At 40.1% G+C, this 19,143-nt stretch overlaps 1 protein-coding gene across 1 annotated transcript in view; it reads right to left on the reverse strand.

Moving 5' to 3' along the window:
• The window catches only part of xkr6b (XK, Kell blood group complex subunit-related family, member 6b), a 76,551-nt gene that overhangs the window by 7,109 nt on the left and 50,299 nt on the right, over window positions 1-19,143 (reverse strand). The window contains exon 2 of the mRNA XM_082504697.1: window positions 696-892. Coding sequence (XP_082360823.1) covers window positions 696-892 — 197 coding nt within the window. The remainder of the gene's footprint in view (window positions 1-695; window positions 893-19,143) is intronic.

Below are 19,143 nucleotides of genomic sequence, written 5' to 3' on the forward strand. Positions count from 1 at the left end.
GATACTGACACCTACCGACAGATGGTTCTAAAAACATCCGAGAGAAGTTTCCAGTTTCATCTTTAAGCATGAATCATAACCTGAAGATTTATGGTTTTATCCTGGACTTGCTGCTGTTCCTAGCAAACAGTATGTTTTATTACATCCAAAGCAATCCATCACATTTTTTCAAAGGCATATTATTACCAGGATGATCCCACGTCATCCAGTCAACACAGTCTCCGTTTAGTGCACCAATTCAGTTTCCTTAAGACATATAATTGTACAGACAGCAGATATGTCGGAGCAGTAACCTGCTGCATGAAAAATGATAGAGTATTATCTGCAGAGCAGAAACATACTGCCTCTCTGCAAATGTATTGATGGCGTTTCTAAAGACACCCCAGCGGTTATGATTGAATTGCCTTCCTTGGGGAACTGTATTCCAAGAGAAAACTAGAATTGCAAAAGAGGTTTCAGTAACAAGAGTGGTGAGTGTTGGAAACCTGATACAAGTGGTGAAGACTGCTGGTAACACTAAATAAGCTGATATGTGAACTCCACAAAAAATGGACTGTCGCTTGGAGATTATGGAGGCATGTGACGACCTCGGTACGTGTTTGATGCATTACACACAAAAAAAGAAAATGTCTTGAACTGTCAGCAAAATATCAGAATCAAATGTTCCTCATGCACAGCCTTAGAGAAGCCCTTACACTGCAGCCACTCAGTCTTGTTGCTCTGGATCATGATGCAGAGCTGCAGCACCAGCTGAGGGGCGCTTTCTAAGAAAGTCTCCAGCAGCCGCAACATGTTGACATCGGCATACTCGTACATCATAGCCCAGTAAAAACGCCGCTGGTTCTCCTTCTGCCGGTGGCTTTGAATGCCGAGGTACATCGTGCGGATGTATCTGCAGAGAGAGAGAGAGAGAGACAGAGAGAGAGGTGGAGGAGGTGAAGAATTAGACAGTTCCAGCGTTCAAGTCTTTTACGGTTTACACAATAATAAATACTTTACATTATTTATGCAAAACAGGCAAAAATGTAAGTATGAAATCACTTTTTTTGTCAACACTAGAGGGCATTCTTAGCAGCACTAAAAAAGGGAAACATATCTACATGCTTTACCAGCAATATATTGATGAGTTCTGTGCCTCAAGCTAACTTTTGCTAGTCTTTCTCAGAGCAGTGCGCTGTAGAGTTAAAACTGATAAAACAGAAAAAAAGAAGGAAAATAACCATGGTAACCTATCCTAACAGTCTAAGAAATTCATTGCTTATTTTATTAGGCACAACTGTTAAATCTAATACACCACAATCCAATACAACATTAATACAACTTTATGAAGTTCCTTCAATTTCAGTTTTTGTAGATATGATAGTTTGTTTTTTATTATTGAGGTCATATTGGGTTTATATTTATATTACACAGAGAATATGTTAATGGGGTGGACCCAATATCACAAACACATTTAAAGATAATGCAGGTAAGAACCGCTCGCTGTGATCTAATAATAAACAAAGTAACATTATCACTTTTTGACAATTACAGCAAAAAATAGAATCACAGGTGCATCTAAATACATTTTTGGGTGACTATGCTGTATATCCAACTGTGTAATCACATAATCAGCTCTTAATGTGGAAAATTCGATTTTCAGATTGCTAACAGATTAAGTAGACTTTAATGGTTCAAATATTTAATGGATCTTGCAAAACCTTGTGAATTTTCAGTGATAAAATTGTGATAAAACAAATAATCAAACAAAAAGAATGATTTGTAGCATAGACGGAGCCCTGTCTAAAGCAGAAAAACACACCACTAGTATGATCGCATTGAAAACGCATGATCATCTCTCTGGCCTTCAATGGTGCGGTGATCGAACTTGTTATGAAAGTAGGACAGGATAGTAAGCAAGGCAATAATAATAATAATTCTATGTCTGCACATGACTCATATTGTCAGCTGGTGCAGTGGCTACTTTCATGACTGAAGGGGTTTCATAATAGTGAAGTGACTCTGATGAAGCCGGAGAATTAGGTAATGCAGCTGAGATGTGGAAGGTAACTGAATCTCACTTCTGGTGCAATCATACCATGCCACGTTCAAATTATAATGAGATTTCAGAAAGTTTTCCAAGTTCAGCCTTGTATGAGCTCACTGACATCCCTACTGTGGTCAGGAACGTCTCACAACATGCTTAAAAATCCTCTGTGGAAATATCAATCCACCCAACAGAACAAAAAAAATGTAAAACAACAAAATCAAAGCAGGGCTGTTTCTTCTTTCTAGAAAAAACTGTTATCATAAATGACTTTGACAGTTATAGTGGTTTATAGTTATCTTAACAGTCACTTCCTCTATTGCATATTGGGTGGTAGCTGCAGGGTCTATCTGCCTGAGCTGGCAGAGTGGCCAGATAAATCCAGCACTTGATGTGAAGGCAGTCAACCGAGGACAATAGTGTAGCAAGGACAGAAATAGACTAGACAGTAGCACTCCCCCAAACAAACAGAGAACCAAAGGATCTAAATGCAGCTCCTAAAAGTGAGACCCAAATTCACTGCAGCGTAACAAACACAACCAGAAAATGCTTATGAGTGGTTTTCAGCATAATTAGCTTTTGCATTTGGGTACTGGGTAAGAGATTGCTGTTTAATTTGAAATGCGGCTGAGAACAGTGCACTGTAAAGAATGCGTTTGTCAAATAGAGTCTGACTGATTTTGGTCACTGTTTTGAAGGAGATTCCTCCTTACCATAAAACTCCAATTAAGAGACAAGACTTTCAGTTAAATGTGAGAACACTTAATATACATATGGTACATAATTACTTGTGCTCAAGCTATAATTGATGACCTCTATATATGCTTTGTTTCCCCGAAATGACAATATGATTATCCTCCAGCATAAGGATCTGTGTAGCAAAATGAGGGTGTAGATACACAACTTTATATCTCAGGATAGGGGTCTTTGGCCCATCAAATGTAGCAATGTAGCAATATTTTAACATTCCTTTAGTAAAACCTGACTTCTTAGTGGACGTCTTGACTCGCTCTTTCACTACATGACACAGTTTCCATTTTTTTTCAGGTCTTGCTGTTTTAACACAGCATAATCACTGTCTTACTGTAGGCCATCCCAAATTGTGCTGCAATTGTATGGCCAGTACTTTGTTATATTACCTTATTCCACTTTATAAATCTGACATATGTACATGACATTAGACAGCTAATAATGCTACACTATTTAATCTGCAAAGAGGAGATAAGGAGGAGTTCAGTATGCATATTATGCATATTAAAACCAGTGTATGAGAAATGTATGAGAAACATTAAAAATGTCTGCTTTTTCTGCTATTTTTGGTCTTTTAAAAATGAAAATATTAGGAATATTTAATCATATTTTGTAATTAATACCCCAATAAACAAAACTTTTAATGATATATTAATGATGCATTTTCACTTTGGCTAAAACATAACTGACAGCGCAGGACAGAAAATCTTAATCTGCAGACTTTAGACACTAGCTGTATAATGAGGTACATGTTCATGGTTCAACAGTAGGTTTCTATAGGTAGCTCATACTGTCATTAGCAGAATTGAAAATGTGGTTGATAAATAGAATAAAAATGGCATAAAACATACATAACCATGAAATACGCATACAGTATAAAGTTTTTGAACTTACTGTAATAGATCTGTTCTGTTCTTAAAGTTGTTATATAAAGCCCTTCCATGCAGTGGGATTGCATGGAGTAATGGAGTAAAGCAGAGCTAGATCTGGCTTGGCAAGGAAATTAGGAGCACAGGGATGAAGGTTTTTCTCAGGACAGTGGATAAGAGGAACAACAGAGGGGCAAAATGGGCAAGTTTTTTGGCATCAATAGCTCTGGGCTGCAAGAGGCACCATTATATTCAGAGGTAAAGGCTGGCATTCCGTGACATTTTCTGTGAGACTGGTAAATGTCAGATGGAACAAGTCAACCCCACTCCCTCACTAATGACATGCCACAGAGACCTACACAGGCCCTTTGTCTCCATCCCCCAGTTTCCATTAGCCTGTGTTCCATAGATACGTCTCACTAGTTTGTAGTGCCACCATCAGAAACAGTAATCTTCATGGCCTTCATAGCTTGTGCACTTAAAAAAATCTAGAAATGAGCAGCTGTGGTTAGCCACAGCAGTGTTTTAGCTAAATGCTACTGCCAGCATGCTAACATGAGTGAAATAATGCTAGCAGGCTGATGCTAAACAGGGTCACCATCACAATTTAGCATTGGCACTTTAATACTAGTGGCACTAGTCATTAAGGTTGTGGTTTTCCTTTTTTCTGTGAGACATATTGTGGCACCACAGTGGTGCAGTGATTAACACTATCAGCAAGACTCCGCTGGAGCCTCCCTGTGTTGGGTTTACTTGTCTGCGTGGGTTCTCTCCAGGTGACCTGGCTTCCTCCTACAGTCCAAAGACATGCATATTATGTTAACTAGCGATTCTAAATGGACAATATGTTTGAGTGCTTGTCTGTCTCTCTGTTTTAGCCCTGCAATGGACTGCCAACCGTCCACTGTGTACCCCACATCTTGCACTGTGAGAGCTTGGGTAAGTTCCTGGCTAAAAATGGAGGTCAAAACTCCAGTCCCTGAGAAACAGCTTAATTACGCATGCTAGTTGAGCTTCAGTTTTTGAAAAATGACCAAAACTGAGGAAAATCTGGGTCAACAAAACAAAACATGTCAAAGAAAATATTTAATGAAAAGGTTAAAAAAAAAAAAAGTATGACACATTTTAATGCCCAAGGACAACAGTTGACAGGTGACAAAGTACAGGTAGAAATAATCACTTAGAGCAGACACTCACAGGGGTGAGAAAACAAAGCAAAATTGGAAGCAAAAATGTTAAAAGAAAGTGATTATCTAACTAAACTAAGTGACAATAAAAATTAAAGATTGGACCTATAAAAAGCCACAGACAGGATGTGTAGGAAACAAAGAAATGGAAGAAAAACTACAATAATGGGACAGGAACTAAAAAGAAACTAAATGACAATATTTTAGCCCTTAATTTATTTTTAGACTGCTTCAGCACGTCTAAGGACACAAAACTAAACCACATCTGTCATTTACTCTCGTCTGCTGTTTTCGTTTCTCAGAATAAACTCATACTGCCTCGGATTCAGCAAAAAAACTTGTAGAGTTAAACACTTTGGGTTTCAGGGCTGTCAGAAAAATCCAAGCTCACTTCATCATGTATCCAACACACACACACACACACAAACACATAGCACGTTCCCTTCCTACAATCTCACACACATCCTGCGATTGTGATGCATACTGTTAACACTCCCACTGTGCCTTTTCAGATGTAGTAACACACAAACGTCTTCTGAGAAAAAAGCGTGCGCATACACACAAAGATGGATACATGATTGCGCACACATACTTGTCAGCACGGTAGGTAATAGGGGGGGATTTCCTTTCTTTTTCCAGGCACATTTGTCAGACGGATCTATCTCTGCCCCTCTCTCCTCGTCCCCTTCCCTTCCTGACCCTCTCTCCACTTACGCTGGGGTACTCCTCGAGTCCCTGATGCGTTTTCCTCTCCCCTCCTTTCCCTTTTAGGTCCATAGCTCCTCTACAGGGCTCCTCATGAATTATTTGTGGTGAGATCATAGCGATCACTCATGGCTCGTTAGGCAGCGTACGCATGGCCTAACAGCTCAATGCGAAGCCGGGGTCATGTTCCAAGACCAGCTGTCTGCTATTGCTGTCAGAGTGCAGGCAGCCATTAAAAGCTCCCATCACCATGGCACGTTGCACCCATGTATACAATCACAACCACGAGGTCTTTCTACCTTTTAAATATACTAACCAAACCAAGACGGGAGCGCTAAAGGACAAATCCAGACACTGAACTGTATTATTTGTATGACATCTTGAGATCAGAGCATGAGCTGCTGTAAGAGATGGGTGGAATGACAAACCCACACCATGTGGAAGACTTGGCTGCGTTTTTCCTCCTTCTCCTCCAAAGTCATTGACCACTGAGTCATCCAACCACCCTTACACTAATCTCTCGAGAGTGCGGTTAAAAGGATCACACACAAACACACACGCACCTTGCCAAGTTTAACAGCATCTGTCTTCTCAGTCATGCTCGTGGGAAGGCTCAGCAGCTCAGGCTGTATTCATATCTTGTCATAGGCTGATTCATAAGACAATCACAAGCAGCATGAAGCAGAGCTCATGCATCAGCTGAAACAGGTGGGATTCTTGCAGAACACTAAGCACAGGGGACATGTAACATACGCAAAGTCTGTGGGTATATAAAAAAGTGTGTGTGTGTGTGTGTGTGTGCGTGTGCGTGTGTGTGTGTGTGCTGCAATGAGTCACACCCTGAGTCACTCCATGGGGCCACACATCGACTCTCAATGAGGCTTAAACCTCCTTTATCAGAGAGTTTTACACCTCTATTCCTCTTGCTTAATATCTTTACTTTTTATGCCTTTATCTCTTTTCAGAACACTTATACACTTTCTTCTGGGATGGGATTAAGTTTTCTTCTGTTCTAGGCAAAGTGGTTATAACACGTACTACTTCTTCCAGCACCAGCCTTCATGAATTTAACTGTAGAAAACGTCCCATTGCGAGTCCATACTTTCACAATATTACCACAACCTTGAAAATTCAGTGTATGTTGAGACCTGTTATAACAACCTCAGTAAAACTCTCAAATAGCACTTGCAACAATTATTTAATAATTAATCTATTAATTAGCCGACTGACAGAAAATGAACAAAGCCTAATCACTGTACTGACTAATTATTATTAGATAAAAATGGTCTTTAAAAAAACAACAACAACAAAAAGAAAAAGATGCCAGACATTGCAGTTTTTTGAAAGGAAGATTTACTGATTTTTTTTTCTCTTTTTCCATTTCAGGCTTGCAGAAGGTGCTGGAGGTAATCCCAGCTGTTATAGGGTGAGAGGCACTGTACACCCTGGTACACCCAGGTCACCAGCCTGTCACACCACTACTACAGAGAGACAGACAGCCACTGTCACTCACATTCACACCTACAGCCAACTTAGAATCACCAATTAACCTGAAAGTACCTGCAGAGAACCCACACAGGCAGAGAGAGAACATGCAAAGAAAGAAAGGTCCACATAGATTCAAAGCCCTTAAACAAACAAAGAAACAAAAAACAAGGGGGCTTTAGACTAAAACTTGGTTTTGGATGATGGTGATGTTGTTTACTGTTAGATAAAAAAGTACTATAACATCCATCCATCCATCCATCCATCCATCTTCTTCCGCTTTATCCGGGGCCGGGACACGGGGGCAGCAGCCTAAGCAGAGAAGCCCAGATCTGCCTCTCCCCAGCCACCTCCTCTAGCTTATCCAGGCCAGCCGGGAGATATAATCTCTCCAGCGTGTCCTGGGTCTGCCCCGGGGCCTCCTCCCATTGGGACATGCCCGGAACACCTCACCCAGGAGGCGCCCAGGAGGCATCCTTGTCAGATGCCCGAATCACCTCAGCTGGCTCCTTTCGATGTACTATAACATAACAATTTATTTTTTTGTTCAGTTTATCTCTTTCAGCTTGTACATCCTTCTGGCCTTTCTAACTTTACTGGACAACCTTTCCTATCATACAGAAAACTGAATATTGTAACTGAAGACTCAAAGTCACACTCAGACTTTCACAGAATTTTCTCGTGTGTGTGTTTGTATATGTATGTGTGTGCAAAAAAAATTGTGGGCCTCATTATGAACACATATACCAACACTAACTCCAGAAAAATAGTTTTGGGAATGCACAAAGTGATGTAACACACACACAATCTCTTCTTTACCACAGTCGCATACCGTATGTGAGCACAGGGATGGATGCTTCTGTCTTGCACAACATCTCACGGAGATGTCAGCAGGGGCAACAAACAGATAGCTGTCTATGTATGATTGGCTACATAGCATTAGCATTACTTCTAGTCAAGCATCAGAAGTAATGCTTGACTTCTGAAGGAAAACATTATGCTTTCACTCTACCAGTTAGGTCAGTACGGGTCTGCTCGTTGCTCAAGGACATTTAAGGAGGCTGTCTTCTGAATCAGTCAGTTTTCTTTTTCTTTTTGCCCTTTCCAGTCAATGGAAGTGTCACAACTCTGGCAGGAGCTTAACAGTGATGTCAGTGTTGTGTTATTCATCAGTTACCAATTTGTAGCATGCCAGTGAAAACTGTTACAGCAAACATCTCTTCCAGTCAACATTTTAGCTTCCAGTAGGGAAAAAAGAAAAGGGGTCAAAATGTTGTTGTTTTTTAAATGTTAACATTTCCAGCACTTATAGGATTTTTGCACTTTCCAGAAACACTTTGTGGTTCAGTGCGGCTCAACTTTACAGCATACACTGATCCTATATCAGATATGTATTTATCCTCCTTAGGGTGAAGAATAGCCCTGGATGAAAAGCTGGTAGAGTTGAGTAGAGATGAGTCCCACAAGCGAGTCAGATACACTTACATACAAACACACACCGATGTGTGACCAGTGTCTTCGGGTGATTCTGACACTGAGAGGTGCTGGAATTTTGAATGGAGACCAGGTTGACATGATGCAAGCTGAAAGCGACGGGGAGCGGCAGGCTGAGATGCGAGACGCTTTGTCAACTCTGCTCCGGCTTGTCAGTTCTTAGAGTTTCTAATGGTTAACCAGCTCTGACGTTTCGACTAAATGTTATCGCTGTAATTGTAACACGTCTCACACACACACAATGTTTCATGTGGTCCGTTTGTGATTTACAAGGAATTTCTTTGATTTTTGAATTCATTTTGTTGGATCAAAACTGGCTTTAGTTGTCTGAGTTTAGTCATGAAACTGAAGACAAAAACAGCGGATGCTCACAACAAATCATTCTTACTGTTTTTTCAGTCCAGTGAGAGCAAATGTTCAGCATCCAGCAATTGGCCACCACCATCATATCTGTCATTCATTATTACAAGTATTGAAACCTGGCAATAAATTCTCAACAAACTTTACGTGACGGCTACATAAAGTCCAGTTCCAGCAGTAATATAATCAGTTTGAGCTCTTTGTCTTTGTATCTGGATTAATTAGCCAACAAAATATTTAACAATACAGTTACTTGTTGTAAATTACAGAAGGTTTGTGTTTTACAATTATGGCATGTAGCCTCACGGTTAACTCTGGGTTTTCTATACTGCACAGGTAGCTCACTTTTTAATGAGATGCATCGCCATGGTAACTAATGCTACAAACCTAGTTCCAGATTAGAGGTCAGCACTAAATCACCACCTACTGACCAATAAGTGCTCAAGAAAATACCATTACCATTCATCCATGGATACCATACCATCCATTCCTGGATCATCCCTTGGACCTCTGGGCGTGAAGTTTTTAAATAGCGACTTATGTCTTTGTCTTTCCCTGATAACCATCAGTAATAAATATATATACTTTTCCTATTAGCTCCAAACTATTTTACAACAATATTATTGTTCTATAAACATTAAACAGGACATGTACACTGTACTTGTTGAGCTTATATCATATTTGCACACAAACATATGATAACACAAACATGAATATTCACAAAAGTGTATATTTGAATACAGTTTTTATATTTAATCTTTACTTTTAGACTGTTAAACACTAATGAGTGTGCAGCTGAGAGAATAAAAAGTAAAATAAATTAAAATTATTTAATCATTATAATTTCTAAATATTTACTATATATTATAATTAATCAGATTTTCATTTGTGTTAATGACAGTCTTTTAAATGAGAAAGTCAGTATTTTTGCTTAGGTTTTAGTCCTAGATTCTAGGACTACATTAAAGACATAGGATGTAAGTTTCTAGTTTCTAGTTAGCTTGTTAGCATTCATGTAGCTAATGACTCCAGCTCATTAACCTGCCCTTGTTCTGTAATAAATTGGTATTGCTATAAAAACCCAAACTGAAACTTAGCACCCTCAAAACTATTAATGAAAATGTATTATATTGTGGTTCTTTACTTGTTTTCCAGTTATGAGTCCAAAATAAAAAAATCTGCATCTTCTGGTCCTCTTAGTAAGACGTAAGTTCTATTTTGTCATGATGCCATCTGACAACTGAGGAAGCCTAAGGTGATGTACCAGAGATATACATAAAATAAATAAATAAAAAATTGGTCAGATAAGCATATTATCTACTGCAGCTCAAGTTTAGTCCGTTAACTTTATAATTTATATGTTTTAATCAACCTAATGAGCAAGCAATTCTGCACATCATAAACACTAATTGTTACGTTTAACCATCAGAGCTTTGCTATTTTTTGGTGGTACCTTTGTGCCATTTTGCGTAGGTTTGGAGGGGGCATGCAGCTAATGCTAAGGTTGACGTGGATTTTGCTATGCAGAGGTCAACCGAACATCACAAATGGGAGACGCATGGAAAAACATCGAAGATAAAAACATATAGCCTAAAGGTACAGATGGTTGCTGCACTGAATGTTTTTATTTGTTTCTAACAATGGAAGATAAACCTACTCAGTCTCATTTCAGCTCTTTCCACATTATAGACTATGTGCACGTTAGCATATGCTACTTCCGGTGCGGAAACTCATGTGGGGAGCTTTTTTTCCGGTGTCCTATTCGCGCCCTGTTTACGGTCCAAAACAAGTTAAGCAAATGAATGAATCAAGCGGCAATTCACATTTCTATAGATGTCTCGGGCATTTACCCAATATATCTGTAAATGATGTTCATCGACTTGTCGATATTTTCCCCCGTGCCTCAGAGCAAAAGAGAAAAGGGATTCAAATGTTATATTTCTCAGTATCTGTAAACAGCGGTCCCTCGTTTATTGCGGGTGTTATGTTCTAAAAATAACCAGCGATAGGTGAAATCAAGTAGCCAATTTTATTTTTTGACGGTGCAAAACGTTTCGTGGACATCGTGGACATACAGCACTGCATTTCAGAGTCACACTGCTAGCGATCGATGCAGCAATTCTGTACTGTATAGTGTACAGGAGAGACGTCACGGAAGAGATCGTCTGCAGCAATCAGGACGCAGGACACAATGTGATGTAAAAAAAAAAAAAAGCATGCAAACTTGCACTAAAAAATCCACGAAACAGCGAGGTGAAAGGTGAACCGCGTTATAGCGAGGGACCGCTGTAATTTTGAAGGTAAGTCACAACATACGCTTCATAAATACTAATGTACAGAAACCAGCAATCGTTCATTTTTTGTGTGGCTTTTTTTCACGGTTTGTTAACATGCTGTGTAGGTGTGTACTTGACTAGCTGATATCGACATAACGGGGAAACATCTGGTTTGACTATTCTTCACCTGTAGTTTGAATGCTGAACATTTGCTTGTTTAAATCATAATAACTGTCACTATACAGAGATGTGCTTCTGAATGTGGACGATGTGTCTTCTGCATGCAGTGATACAGTTCTGCTTGTGTTGAGTGATGTAAACAACTGATCGATCTAAACTCTTTAAACGTCAAAACTGATCATTAGATTTTTTATGACACAACATTGGCGAGTGTTCCCACCTTCTCCTCTTTGTAACTTAACGCGATCTTTCCGTTTTCGAGTTTTGGACATGATTTTGGAGTATATCTTCGCAGTAGTGATTGACCGCAAAGTAAAGCTACCGGAAATGTACAACCCCACATCCGGTCTCAAACCAGGAAGTTAGCATTTTCTCGTGCACAGGGTCCATAAGTTCGCCATTCTCCCTGGCTTTGCCGATGGATCAACAACACCACAAGAATGTCCCACAAACCACCTGTTTGTGACACTGCCCCCTGGTGACAATAAAAAGCAAAAACATGTAAATGTTCAACCAATTAAGAACTTCTTGGCTTAATATAATAGCTCCCCCTTCTGATAATGCAACGTCTGCATGAATGTCCATTTCATGCTTTGGAGAGGCAAAGCATGAAACAGACAAGGTGGACTGGCATGTCTATTACACATTTTGACGTGACACTGGATTGAAATGTTGGTCCGTACAGCTGTTTGTAGGTGACCACTATAAAACCACATTGGATCCTTTAGTAGTAGAGTGATTTACCAGATATAGTTTACAAGGTGAAAAATCTTCTTTCTGTTGTCTCTTAGGCATCCTCCACAACAGAAATAGAGGTAGTTAGCATTGCTCAGATGTAACCCAGCACAGACTTCTATTAGAAACACAGAAGTACAGTTGTTACATGGTGACAGTATCGCGGGTGTACGAATAAATTCATCATATGCCACATGATAAGATATGAATGTTTCACCAGCCCTCCCCCTTCTATCTTTCCCATACTGTCTTAGATGTCTACATTACTTTCTGTGCTAAAAGTTAGACACCATCTGAAATATGAAACCAGGGGATGCTTGGTTTATTCTAGCTTTAAGAACTGGCTGCAAATCTTCTAAACAAACACTAAAATGTGAAGAAAAATCTTTCTTACAACGTTAAACCCTTGGAACAAAACCAACTTTGCGCTGACTTTAATCATGTATATTAGCGTTCCCCTCTGCTATACACATTCTCTTTTCCTTTCTGTGCAGCCAGTCATTTGTCACCATTAGCAACAGTCCTCAGGTACCCCAACCCAATAAGCTGTGATCATGTGACATGGTGCAGCCACTTAGATTAAAGGAAAGCAGAGAGAAGGGGGTAAAATAAGAAACAAGACAAAGGGTTATAAGGTGACCATGTTTGGCAGACGAGGAGGCGAAAAAGGAGCAATAGGAGAGATAAGAGGAGGAAAGGTAAGAGAAGAGAAAGAGATTTGGTCACCTTGCCTTCAGGATGGATGCCAGCCAGAGATTCAGAGTGATAATTTGAGGTCAGTAATGGACGAAAGCATGACAAGGATAAGGATGTGCAGATTCAGCTACTGATTGCTTCAGCATCCATCAACAGCACCGGGGCTCTTCAGCATTCAGATGGTTGATCAAATGAAAGGAAGGCTTAATTAAATCAATTAGTTAATTCAATCAAAACTACATATTTCAGCTTTAAAAATGATCCAATGCAGATTAGAAAAAGACTAAAAGCGTACAACAAATGTGCATCCTTGAAGCAGCGTGAAGTGCCAAATCTAGAAGTTCTATAATTTATCCATAATTCCTCAGAAACATGGTGATAATCGGTCCAAAAGCTGCCACACATGCTGTTAAAAGATAAATAAAGAAATAGACATGAATGCTCACTATTAATTAGTGAATCATTGGGATTTTTTTTCCAGTACTGCCTTAAAATAGCAACAAATACAAAATTTTGCATTTTTACCCCTAGCAAAACCATTTAGCTCATCCATAGTTGCTTTTTCATTTGTTTTTGACCTCTTAAAGATGAAAGCGTGAGCTGCAGGGATATTTCAGAAAGACCTCAAACTCATTACAAATTGCAGCTGATATCACAGCTCTTCATGTCAAAGGTCCTGTTGAATTTTAAAATAAGGCGCACACACACTCACACGTGTTGCTATATGAGATCCACATCAACTGATGACAATTTTGATGTTAGGAGCTTAAATAGTAGGACAGGGAGTTCTTTGAGTACAGTAGTTTGTTACTCTGTATCATTTTCCTACCTCAAACTGCCTTTTTAGTGGGAAGCACCCTGACAGCTTAAAGCGAAATCCCGCTTTACTCTCCCTTTCCCGCGGTCTGTATTTCAGTCTCCTCGCCCCTCCTGCACTGTTCTTGTGGCTGATCTACAACTAGAGGACAAGCGAGATTATGTACGGATTAAGAAGAAAGGCCTGTCCCACTTGCTTTTCAGGGACCCAAAAAAGGCCCATGTGGAGGCTGGCTTTCATTCAGCATCTGTGCCTCTGACACTTGAAGTTCACGTGTATTGCTCTTAAGACTATAATTAGCAGGGCTGGCTTATGGTGTTTAAATGCTTCCTTGACTTACTGACTGATTGAGAGTTCCCCATGTAAATCTACCAGTACTATCCCATACTCAAGAAATAGACTTCACAGCAGTTTTTAAAAAAAAATTATTTAATTTTTTTTTTTTTTATTATTCTGGGCTTGCTTGCAGTTTAGGTGGCATTTTGCATTTTTCGAGCCCCAAAGATAATGCAAGAATGAAGGCGAGAGTCAAGTCAGCATGCAAAGAGGAAAAGAGGGGTGGACACGGGGGCTGAGGCCGTGGAGATAACACCGAGCGAATGGAAAGAGAGCGGCCAAGAGGAAGGGAGAGGATAGAGAGAAGTGACAGTGTGATGTAGTGACAGAGGAAGTGCAAGAAGGCGAGCAGCAGCCAAAGTGGCAAGACAAAGACACAAGGAAAAGCTACATGAGGTAGAAAAGAACCTGGGGAGTGAGAGGACAGTGAGAGGAGAGGAGTGAGAGAGAATGAGACCCAGGAGGTAAACTAATCACTGAGCACGCAATGCAATTTTCTGGCTCTGTGCCTCCACCCCGTCATACTCCTCCCTCCTTTGCACTCCCTCCCACCATGCACCCCCCCCCCCCCCCCATCTCGGGGGCTCTTTTTACTATTCCGCTCACACACGCTGTCTCTCGCTCCTCTATCTATCAGGCTGTACCATTTCACTGTCCCCCCTCCCCTCTCTTTTCTGTAGTACTGCTCTGTAATTCCCTTTGGCTCCCAAAAATGGATTGATCCACTCTGGCCATCAGCATTTCAAAAAATATGCTGTGGATGAAGGAAGAGGGGCTTCTAATGGAGCGACTTGGGTGATTCTGTATCATGTTTAAATGGCAAAATGTATTATTTAGTGCTAAATAAGGTTTGGGGGGTTTTTAGGTGAGGGCTGTTTTCTTCTTTCTGTGATACGGCTTGTTTGTGATAAATCGAGTGATTGTGGAAAATACAACAACAGGAGAAGGGAAAAAAATGATGTAAAACAGCATCTGTGCATGTGTGTGCGTAGAGTGTGTTTTCCCCCAGGCGAAGGAATTTAGGAAACGTTTGATATCGCAGCAGTAAAGGTTTAAAGTGTCTCGAGTCTCTCTCCCGAGAGCGGCGGCGGGCGGCTGCCTGCCTCACTGTTTTGCAGCGCCTTGATGATGATGATAGATGTTCACTCCAGACATGCAAATACAGCAGGCAGCTCCATAGAACCGCGCACATGCTCCCACTCACAAACACACACACACGCACACAGGCACACACATACCAGCTCATATGAATGCTTAACTATAATCAAGTCATCCATTTATATATTAATCTTCCATTTATGTGGAAATAACCCAGAGAAAATGCAGAAAGCTCCCGCTCACAGCAGTCTCAAACCTGCCTTTTTTTCAAAGTCGCGCGGGATGAAAAGCAATATTAGTCATATAACGTGTTAATTTGAGAGATAGGAATGCTTTCTCAAGGAGAAAGGTGTAAATGTGTGAGGAAAGAGCAACTCATTATTGACATGCACTATGTCACCTCATTCATCACAAATGAAACTGCTCTCACACTGCTGAGGCACACAGGGACACACAGCCATACAGGTATAATGTTTATCATAACGCAACAAAATGTAGACATTGTCTGTTTCGCAGACAAATGCACAAAAAAACGCGTTCATATTCAGACAAATTCAACTTCAACTTCGGCACAGATCCGCATATCCTTCCCTGAAACATGTAATTAAACCCTTAAAAAGCCACCTAAATACTTGCACAGCTACCATCCTTACTTTCAAGCAATAAAAAGCCCAAACGTACACACACAGACACAGTAACACACGTTCACACGCGATCAGATTTTTACACCAGGCTTCACACCATCACACAGCGCCACTATGGGAAAGCCCTGAGCCCCATTGCTAACCTGAGGGGATCTGGTGACACAAAGCATATGTGTTAGCCTCAACTGCTACTCTGTGACAGGCCCATTGAGTATAACTTGTTGTGACAGATCAAAATATCTGCCTTGCAGGTGCAGGGAAAAAGACAGACAGACAGAGAGAGAGAAAGTGAAAGAGAAAGCATATTACATTGTCATCAAAACAAAAAAGGTGTTTTAGTCATACTGGAGCGCTTTCAGGTTACCAGTAGGTACTATTGCAGTTGGGCACAGCAGACTGCGATGCAAATAGCTACTGACAATGAGGAAAAAATTAAAAGTCATCACAGTTCCCACAGAGCTGCAGTGGGGAAAAAAAATCTCTCCTGCCTTTTGCAGCATTTTCTCCCCTCATAAACAGCTTCCTCCCATCACCCAAAATGTTTCTAACACAATATGATATAAATCCTCTGAGACAGTGGACTAGATTCATGGTGTCAGCTTTTCCAGCTCTTAAAAACGCTTGCACACAAACACACACAGGGAGGCAGTCATAACACGCATGTACAGCTGAGATTGGGAACTCCTGGGTGCCTTTGCATTTCTGGGCTATTGGGGGATGTAGATGGATGATAGGAGGAAAAAGATGTGTGTGTGTGGTGGGGGGGATGGGCCAAAATCGATAGTGGTATCCTGAGAACCCATCCTTTCCTCAATGAATCTATGCAGGGGAGAGTGGATGCTGACAGGACAAAGCCACCTCCAGACGCTAGAGCGAGGCCTCATCCCCATCTAAGGTTCTTTTCATCAGTGCACTGGAGTTACTGATTGGCCGTTTGAGGAGACGCAAACATCCCTTGCAGTCAATAAAAGCAGTGTCTGTGATTGCAGCTGTATCTGCTTGTCTCTGCCTCAGAGCTAAAAAGGGCTGAGATGTGCGATAAGACACACACACTGTGATGAAAATCGTGCACAAATAGTGAAGCTTCGCCGATGCGTTGATGATATGACAAGAATGATCTGTGTGTGTTTTTTTTAATTGGGTACAGTAGCTTGATAACAGTGGTTTAACTTCACCGGGATATAAAAAACAAATTCTGACAAGTAAAATGTTTGGACATTTGTAGAATAAAACATGCAACACAGCTGTGAGCTGGTTGACTATCAAGGTGTGTTTGAGTTGGAGCCGAGTATTCTGTACACTGCTCGACCTTTTATTCGAGGTTTCATTTTACAACGGATGTTTAATAAACCTATAAACACCACCTTGAAAAAGATCATTATTCAAATTACACCGGTAACATGGCATCTGTGTAAGTGAAGGTCAATGAGTTTTTGCAGATTTTTTGGTCGCAACCTTGAAAGATTGTTGAAGTATTTACAGTTGGATCCATAATTATTTGGACAGAGAAGACCTTTTTCTAATGTTGGTTCTGCACATTACCACAAGGAATTTTAAATGAACAATTGAGACGCAGTTGACGTGCAGACTTTCAGTTTTAATTCAGTGGGTTGAACAAAAACATTGTGTAAAAACGTGAGGAACTGAGCACTTTTAACACAATCCCTTCATTTCAGGGGCCCAAACGTAATTGGACAAACTTAATAACTGAAAAAAAGAAAACATTCATTTCTAATACTTGATTGAAAAACCTTTGCAGGCAATGACAGCCTGAAGTCTTAGACTCATGGACATCACCAGATGCTGGGTTTCCTCCTTTTTAATGCTCTTCCAGATCTTTAGTGCAGCAGCTTTCAGTTGCTGTTTGATTGGGGCCTTTCTGTCCAAAGCTGAGTGCACCAGAGCTTTCTTTGTTTCTGAGGATTTAGATTTTGCCACTCCTAATAATGTAGCAATTTCTTAGATGGGTTTTTAACAGATTAAGGATGGCTTGTTTCACCTGCAGAAGTCAACTGTCCAATTAATTTTGGTCCCTTTAAGAAGAGGGTGGCACAGGTTAAGGAGCTGAAACTCCTAAATCTTTCATCCAATTTGAATGTGAATACCCTTAAATGAAAGTTGAGAGTCTACACATTATGTCAGTTATTTCCAGTAATTGCAATATGTTTCAGTAAACAGGTGAAACAAACCCAAAACTTGTGTCAGTGTCCAAATATATAAACATAACTGTAAGCTCTGCTATTTGTCAATACTTCGCTTAAACTGGGATTAATTTTTTTTTTTTTTGCTGTTTTAATTATTCTGTTTATCAGCATTCATTCAAAGCCATGCTTTTGTCAGACTATGACCTGTGGCATACCACAGGGGTCTATTTTGGGCCCTATCCTCTTTTCAGTATACATTCCCGTAATAGGAATCAAACTGCGCACTGTCAGGAAGCTTATTTCCGAAGTATTAGTTCATATCTCGGTTCTCTGGGTTCATAGTGTAACATCCGGGAAAAACGTTTGTTATATTTTTTCATTCTGCTATGAAATTAGATTTGGAGATGAAATTTGTTGTCAAAGCTAGATAATTCAATTAAAACTTTTAGCTAAAGTTAAATAGTTTCTTTCTTTTAATGACCCTGAGAAGGTGATCCATGCTTTCATCACTGTAATTCTTTGTATGCCAGATTGGGAAAGGCACTGTTATCGTGATTTCAGTTAGCAAAATCTGCTGCTGTTAGACTCCTGACTGCTAAATGACAACATGAACACTGGCCACCTGCGCGGTTTAGAATTCATTTTAAAATCATTTTGTTCACCTATAAATACTATAATAAAGTATTTCTCAGAGATCCTACAGTTTTATATTCCTTGTTGAATGCTTAGGTCAGCTGAGCAGGAGCAGTTTGTCATTCCTAACACCAGCTGCTGGTTTGTACAGCAGTTCAAAAACTCTGGAACAGTCTCCCTCTGCAGATCAGACAGTCTGTTTCACTAACAGTTTTCAAATCATAACTCTTCTCTGTAGCCTCTTCATTTTCATTAAAAATTTCAACTGTGTCACCCTTTGAGCAGTGCAGGCTGCTGTTTTTGATTATTTATAATCATGCTTTTAATTATGTTCTCTTATTGTTTTGTAATTTCATCTTTACAATTGTTTTATTGATTGTTGTGCAGCCCTATGGTTAATGTTTGCTGTGCTTAAATGTGCTACTATATATAAATGAACATAACCTGTGTACATACATACTGTATATATATATATATGTGTGTGTGTGTGTGTGTGTGTGTGTGTGTAGTATATATAGTGCGTGTAAAAAATCTACGTTTGCTTGGTTTTGTCAACGCCACCCACACATATACTCTCTCTAACATCACAAATGACACTGACTAGATATGAAATCTATTTCCAGTACACATGTATGATTAATACATCCGGTGTAATTAGTAGCTCTAATCATGTCATGTTTGCTGCCCACAGCTGGCTGTGCATCGGAT

This window comes from Aulonocara stuartgranti (assembly GCF_965226115.1).
Source record: "Aulonocara stuartgranti genome assembly, chromosome: 15".
Classification (NCBI taxonomy): domain Eukaryota; kingdom Metazoa; phylum Chordata; class Actinopteri; order Cichliformes; family Cichlidae; genus Aulonocara; species Aulonocara stuartgranti.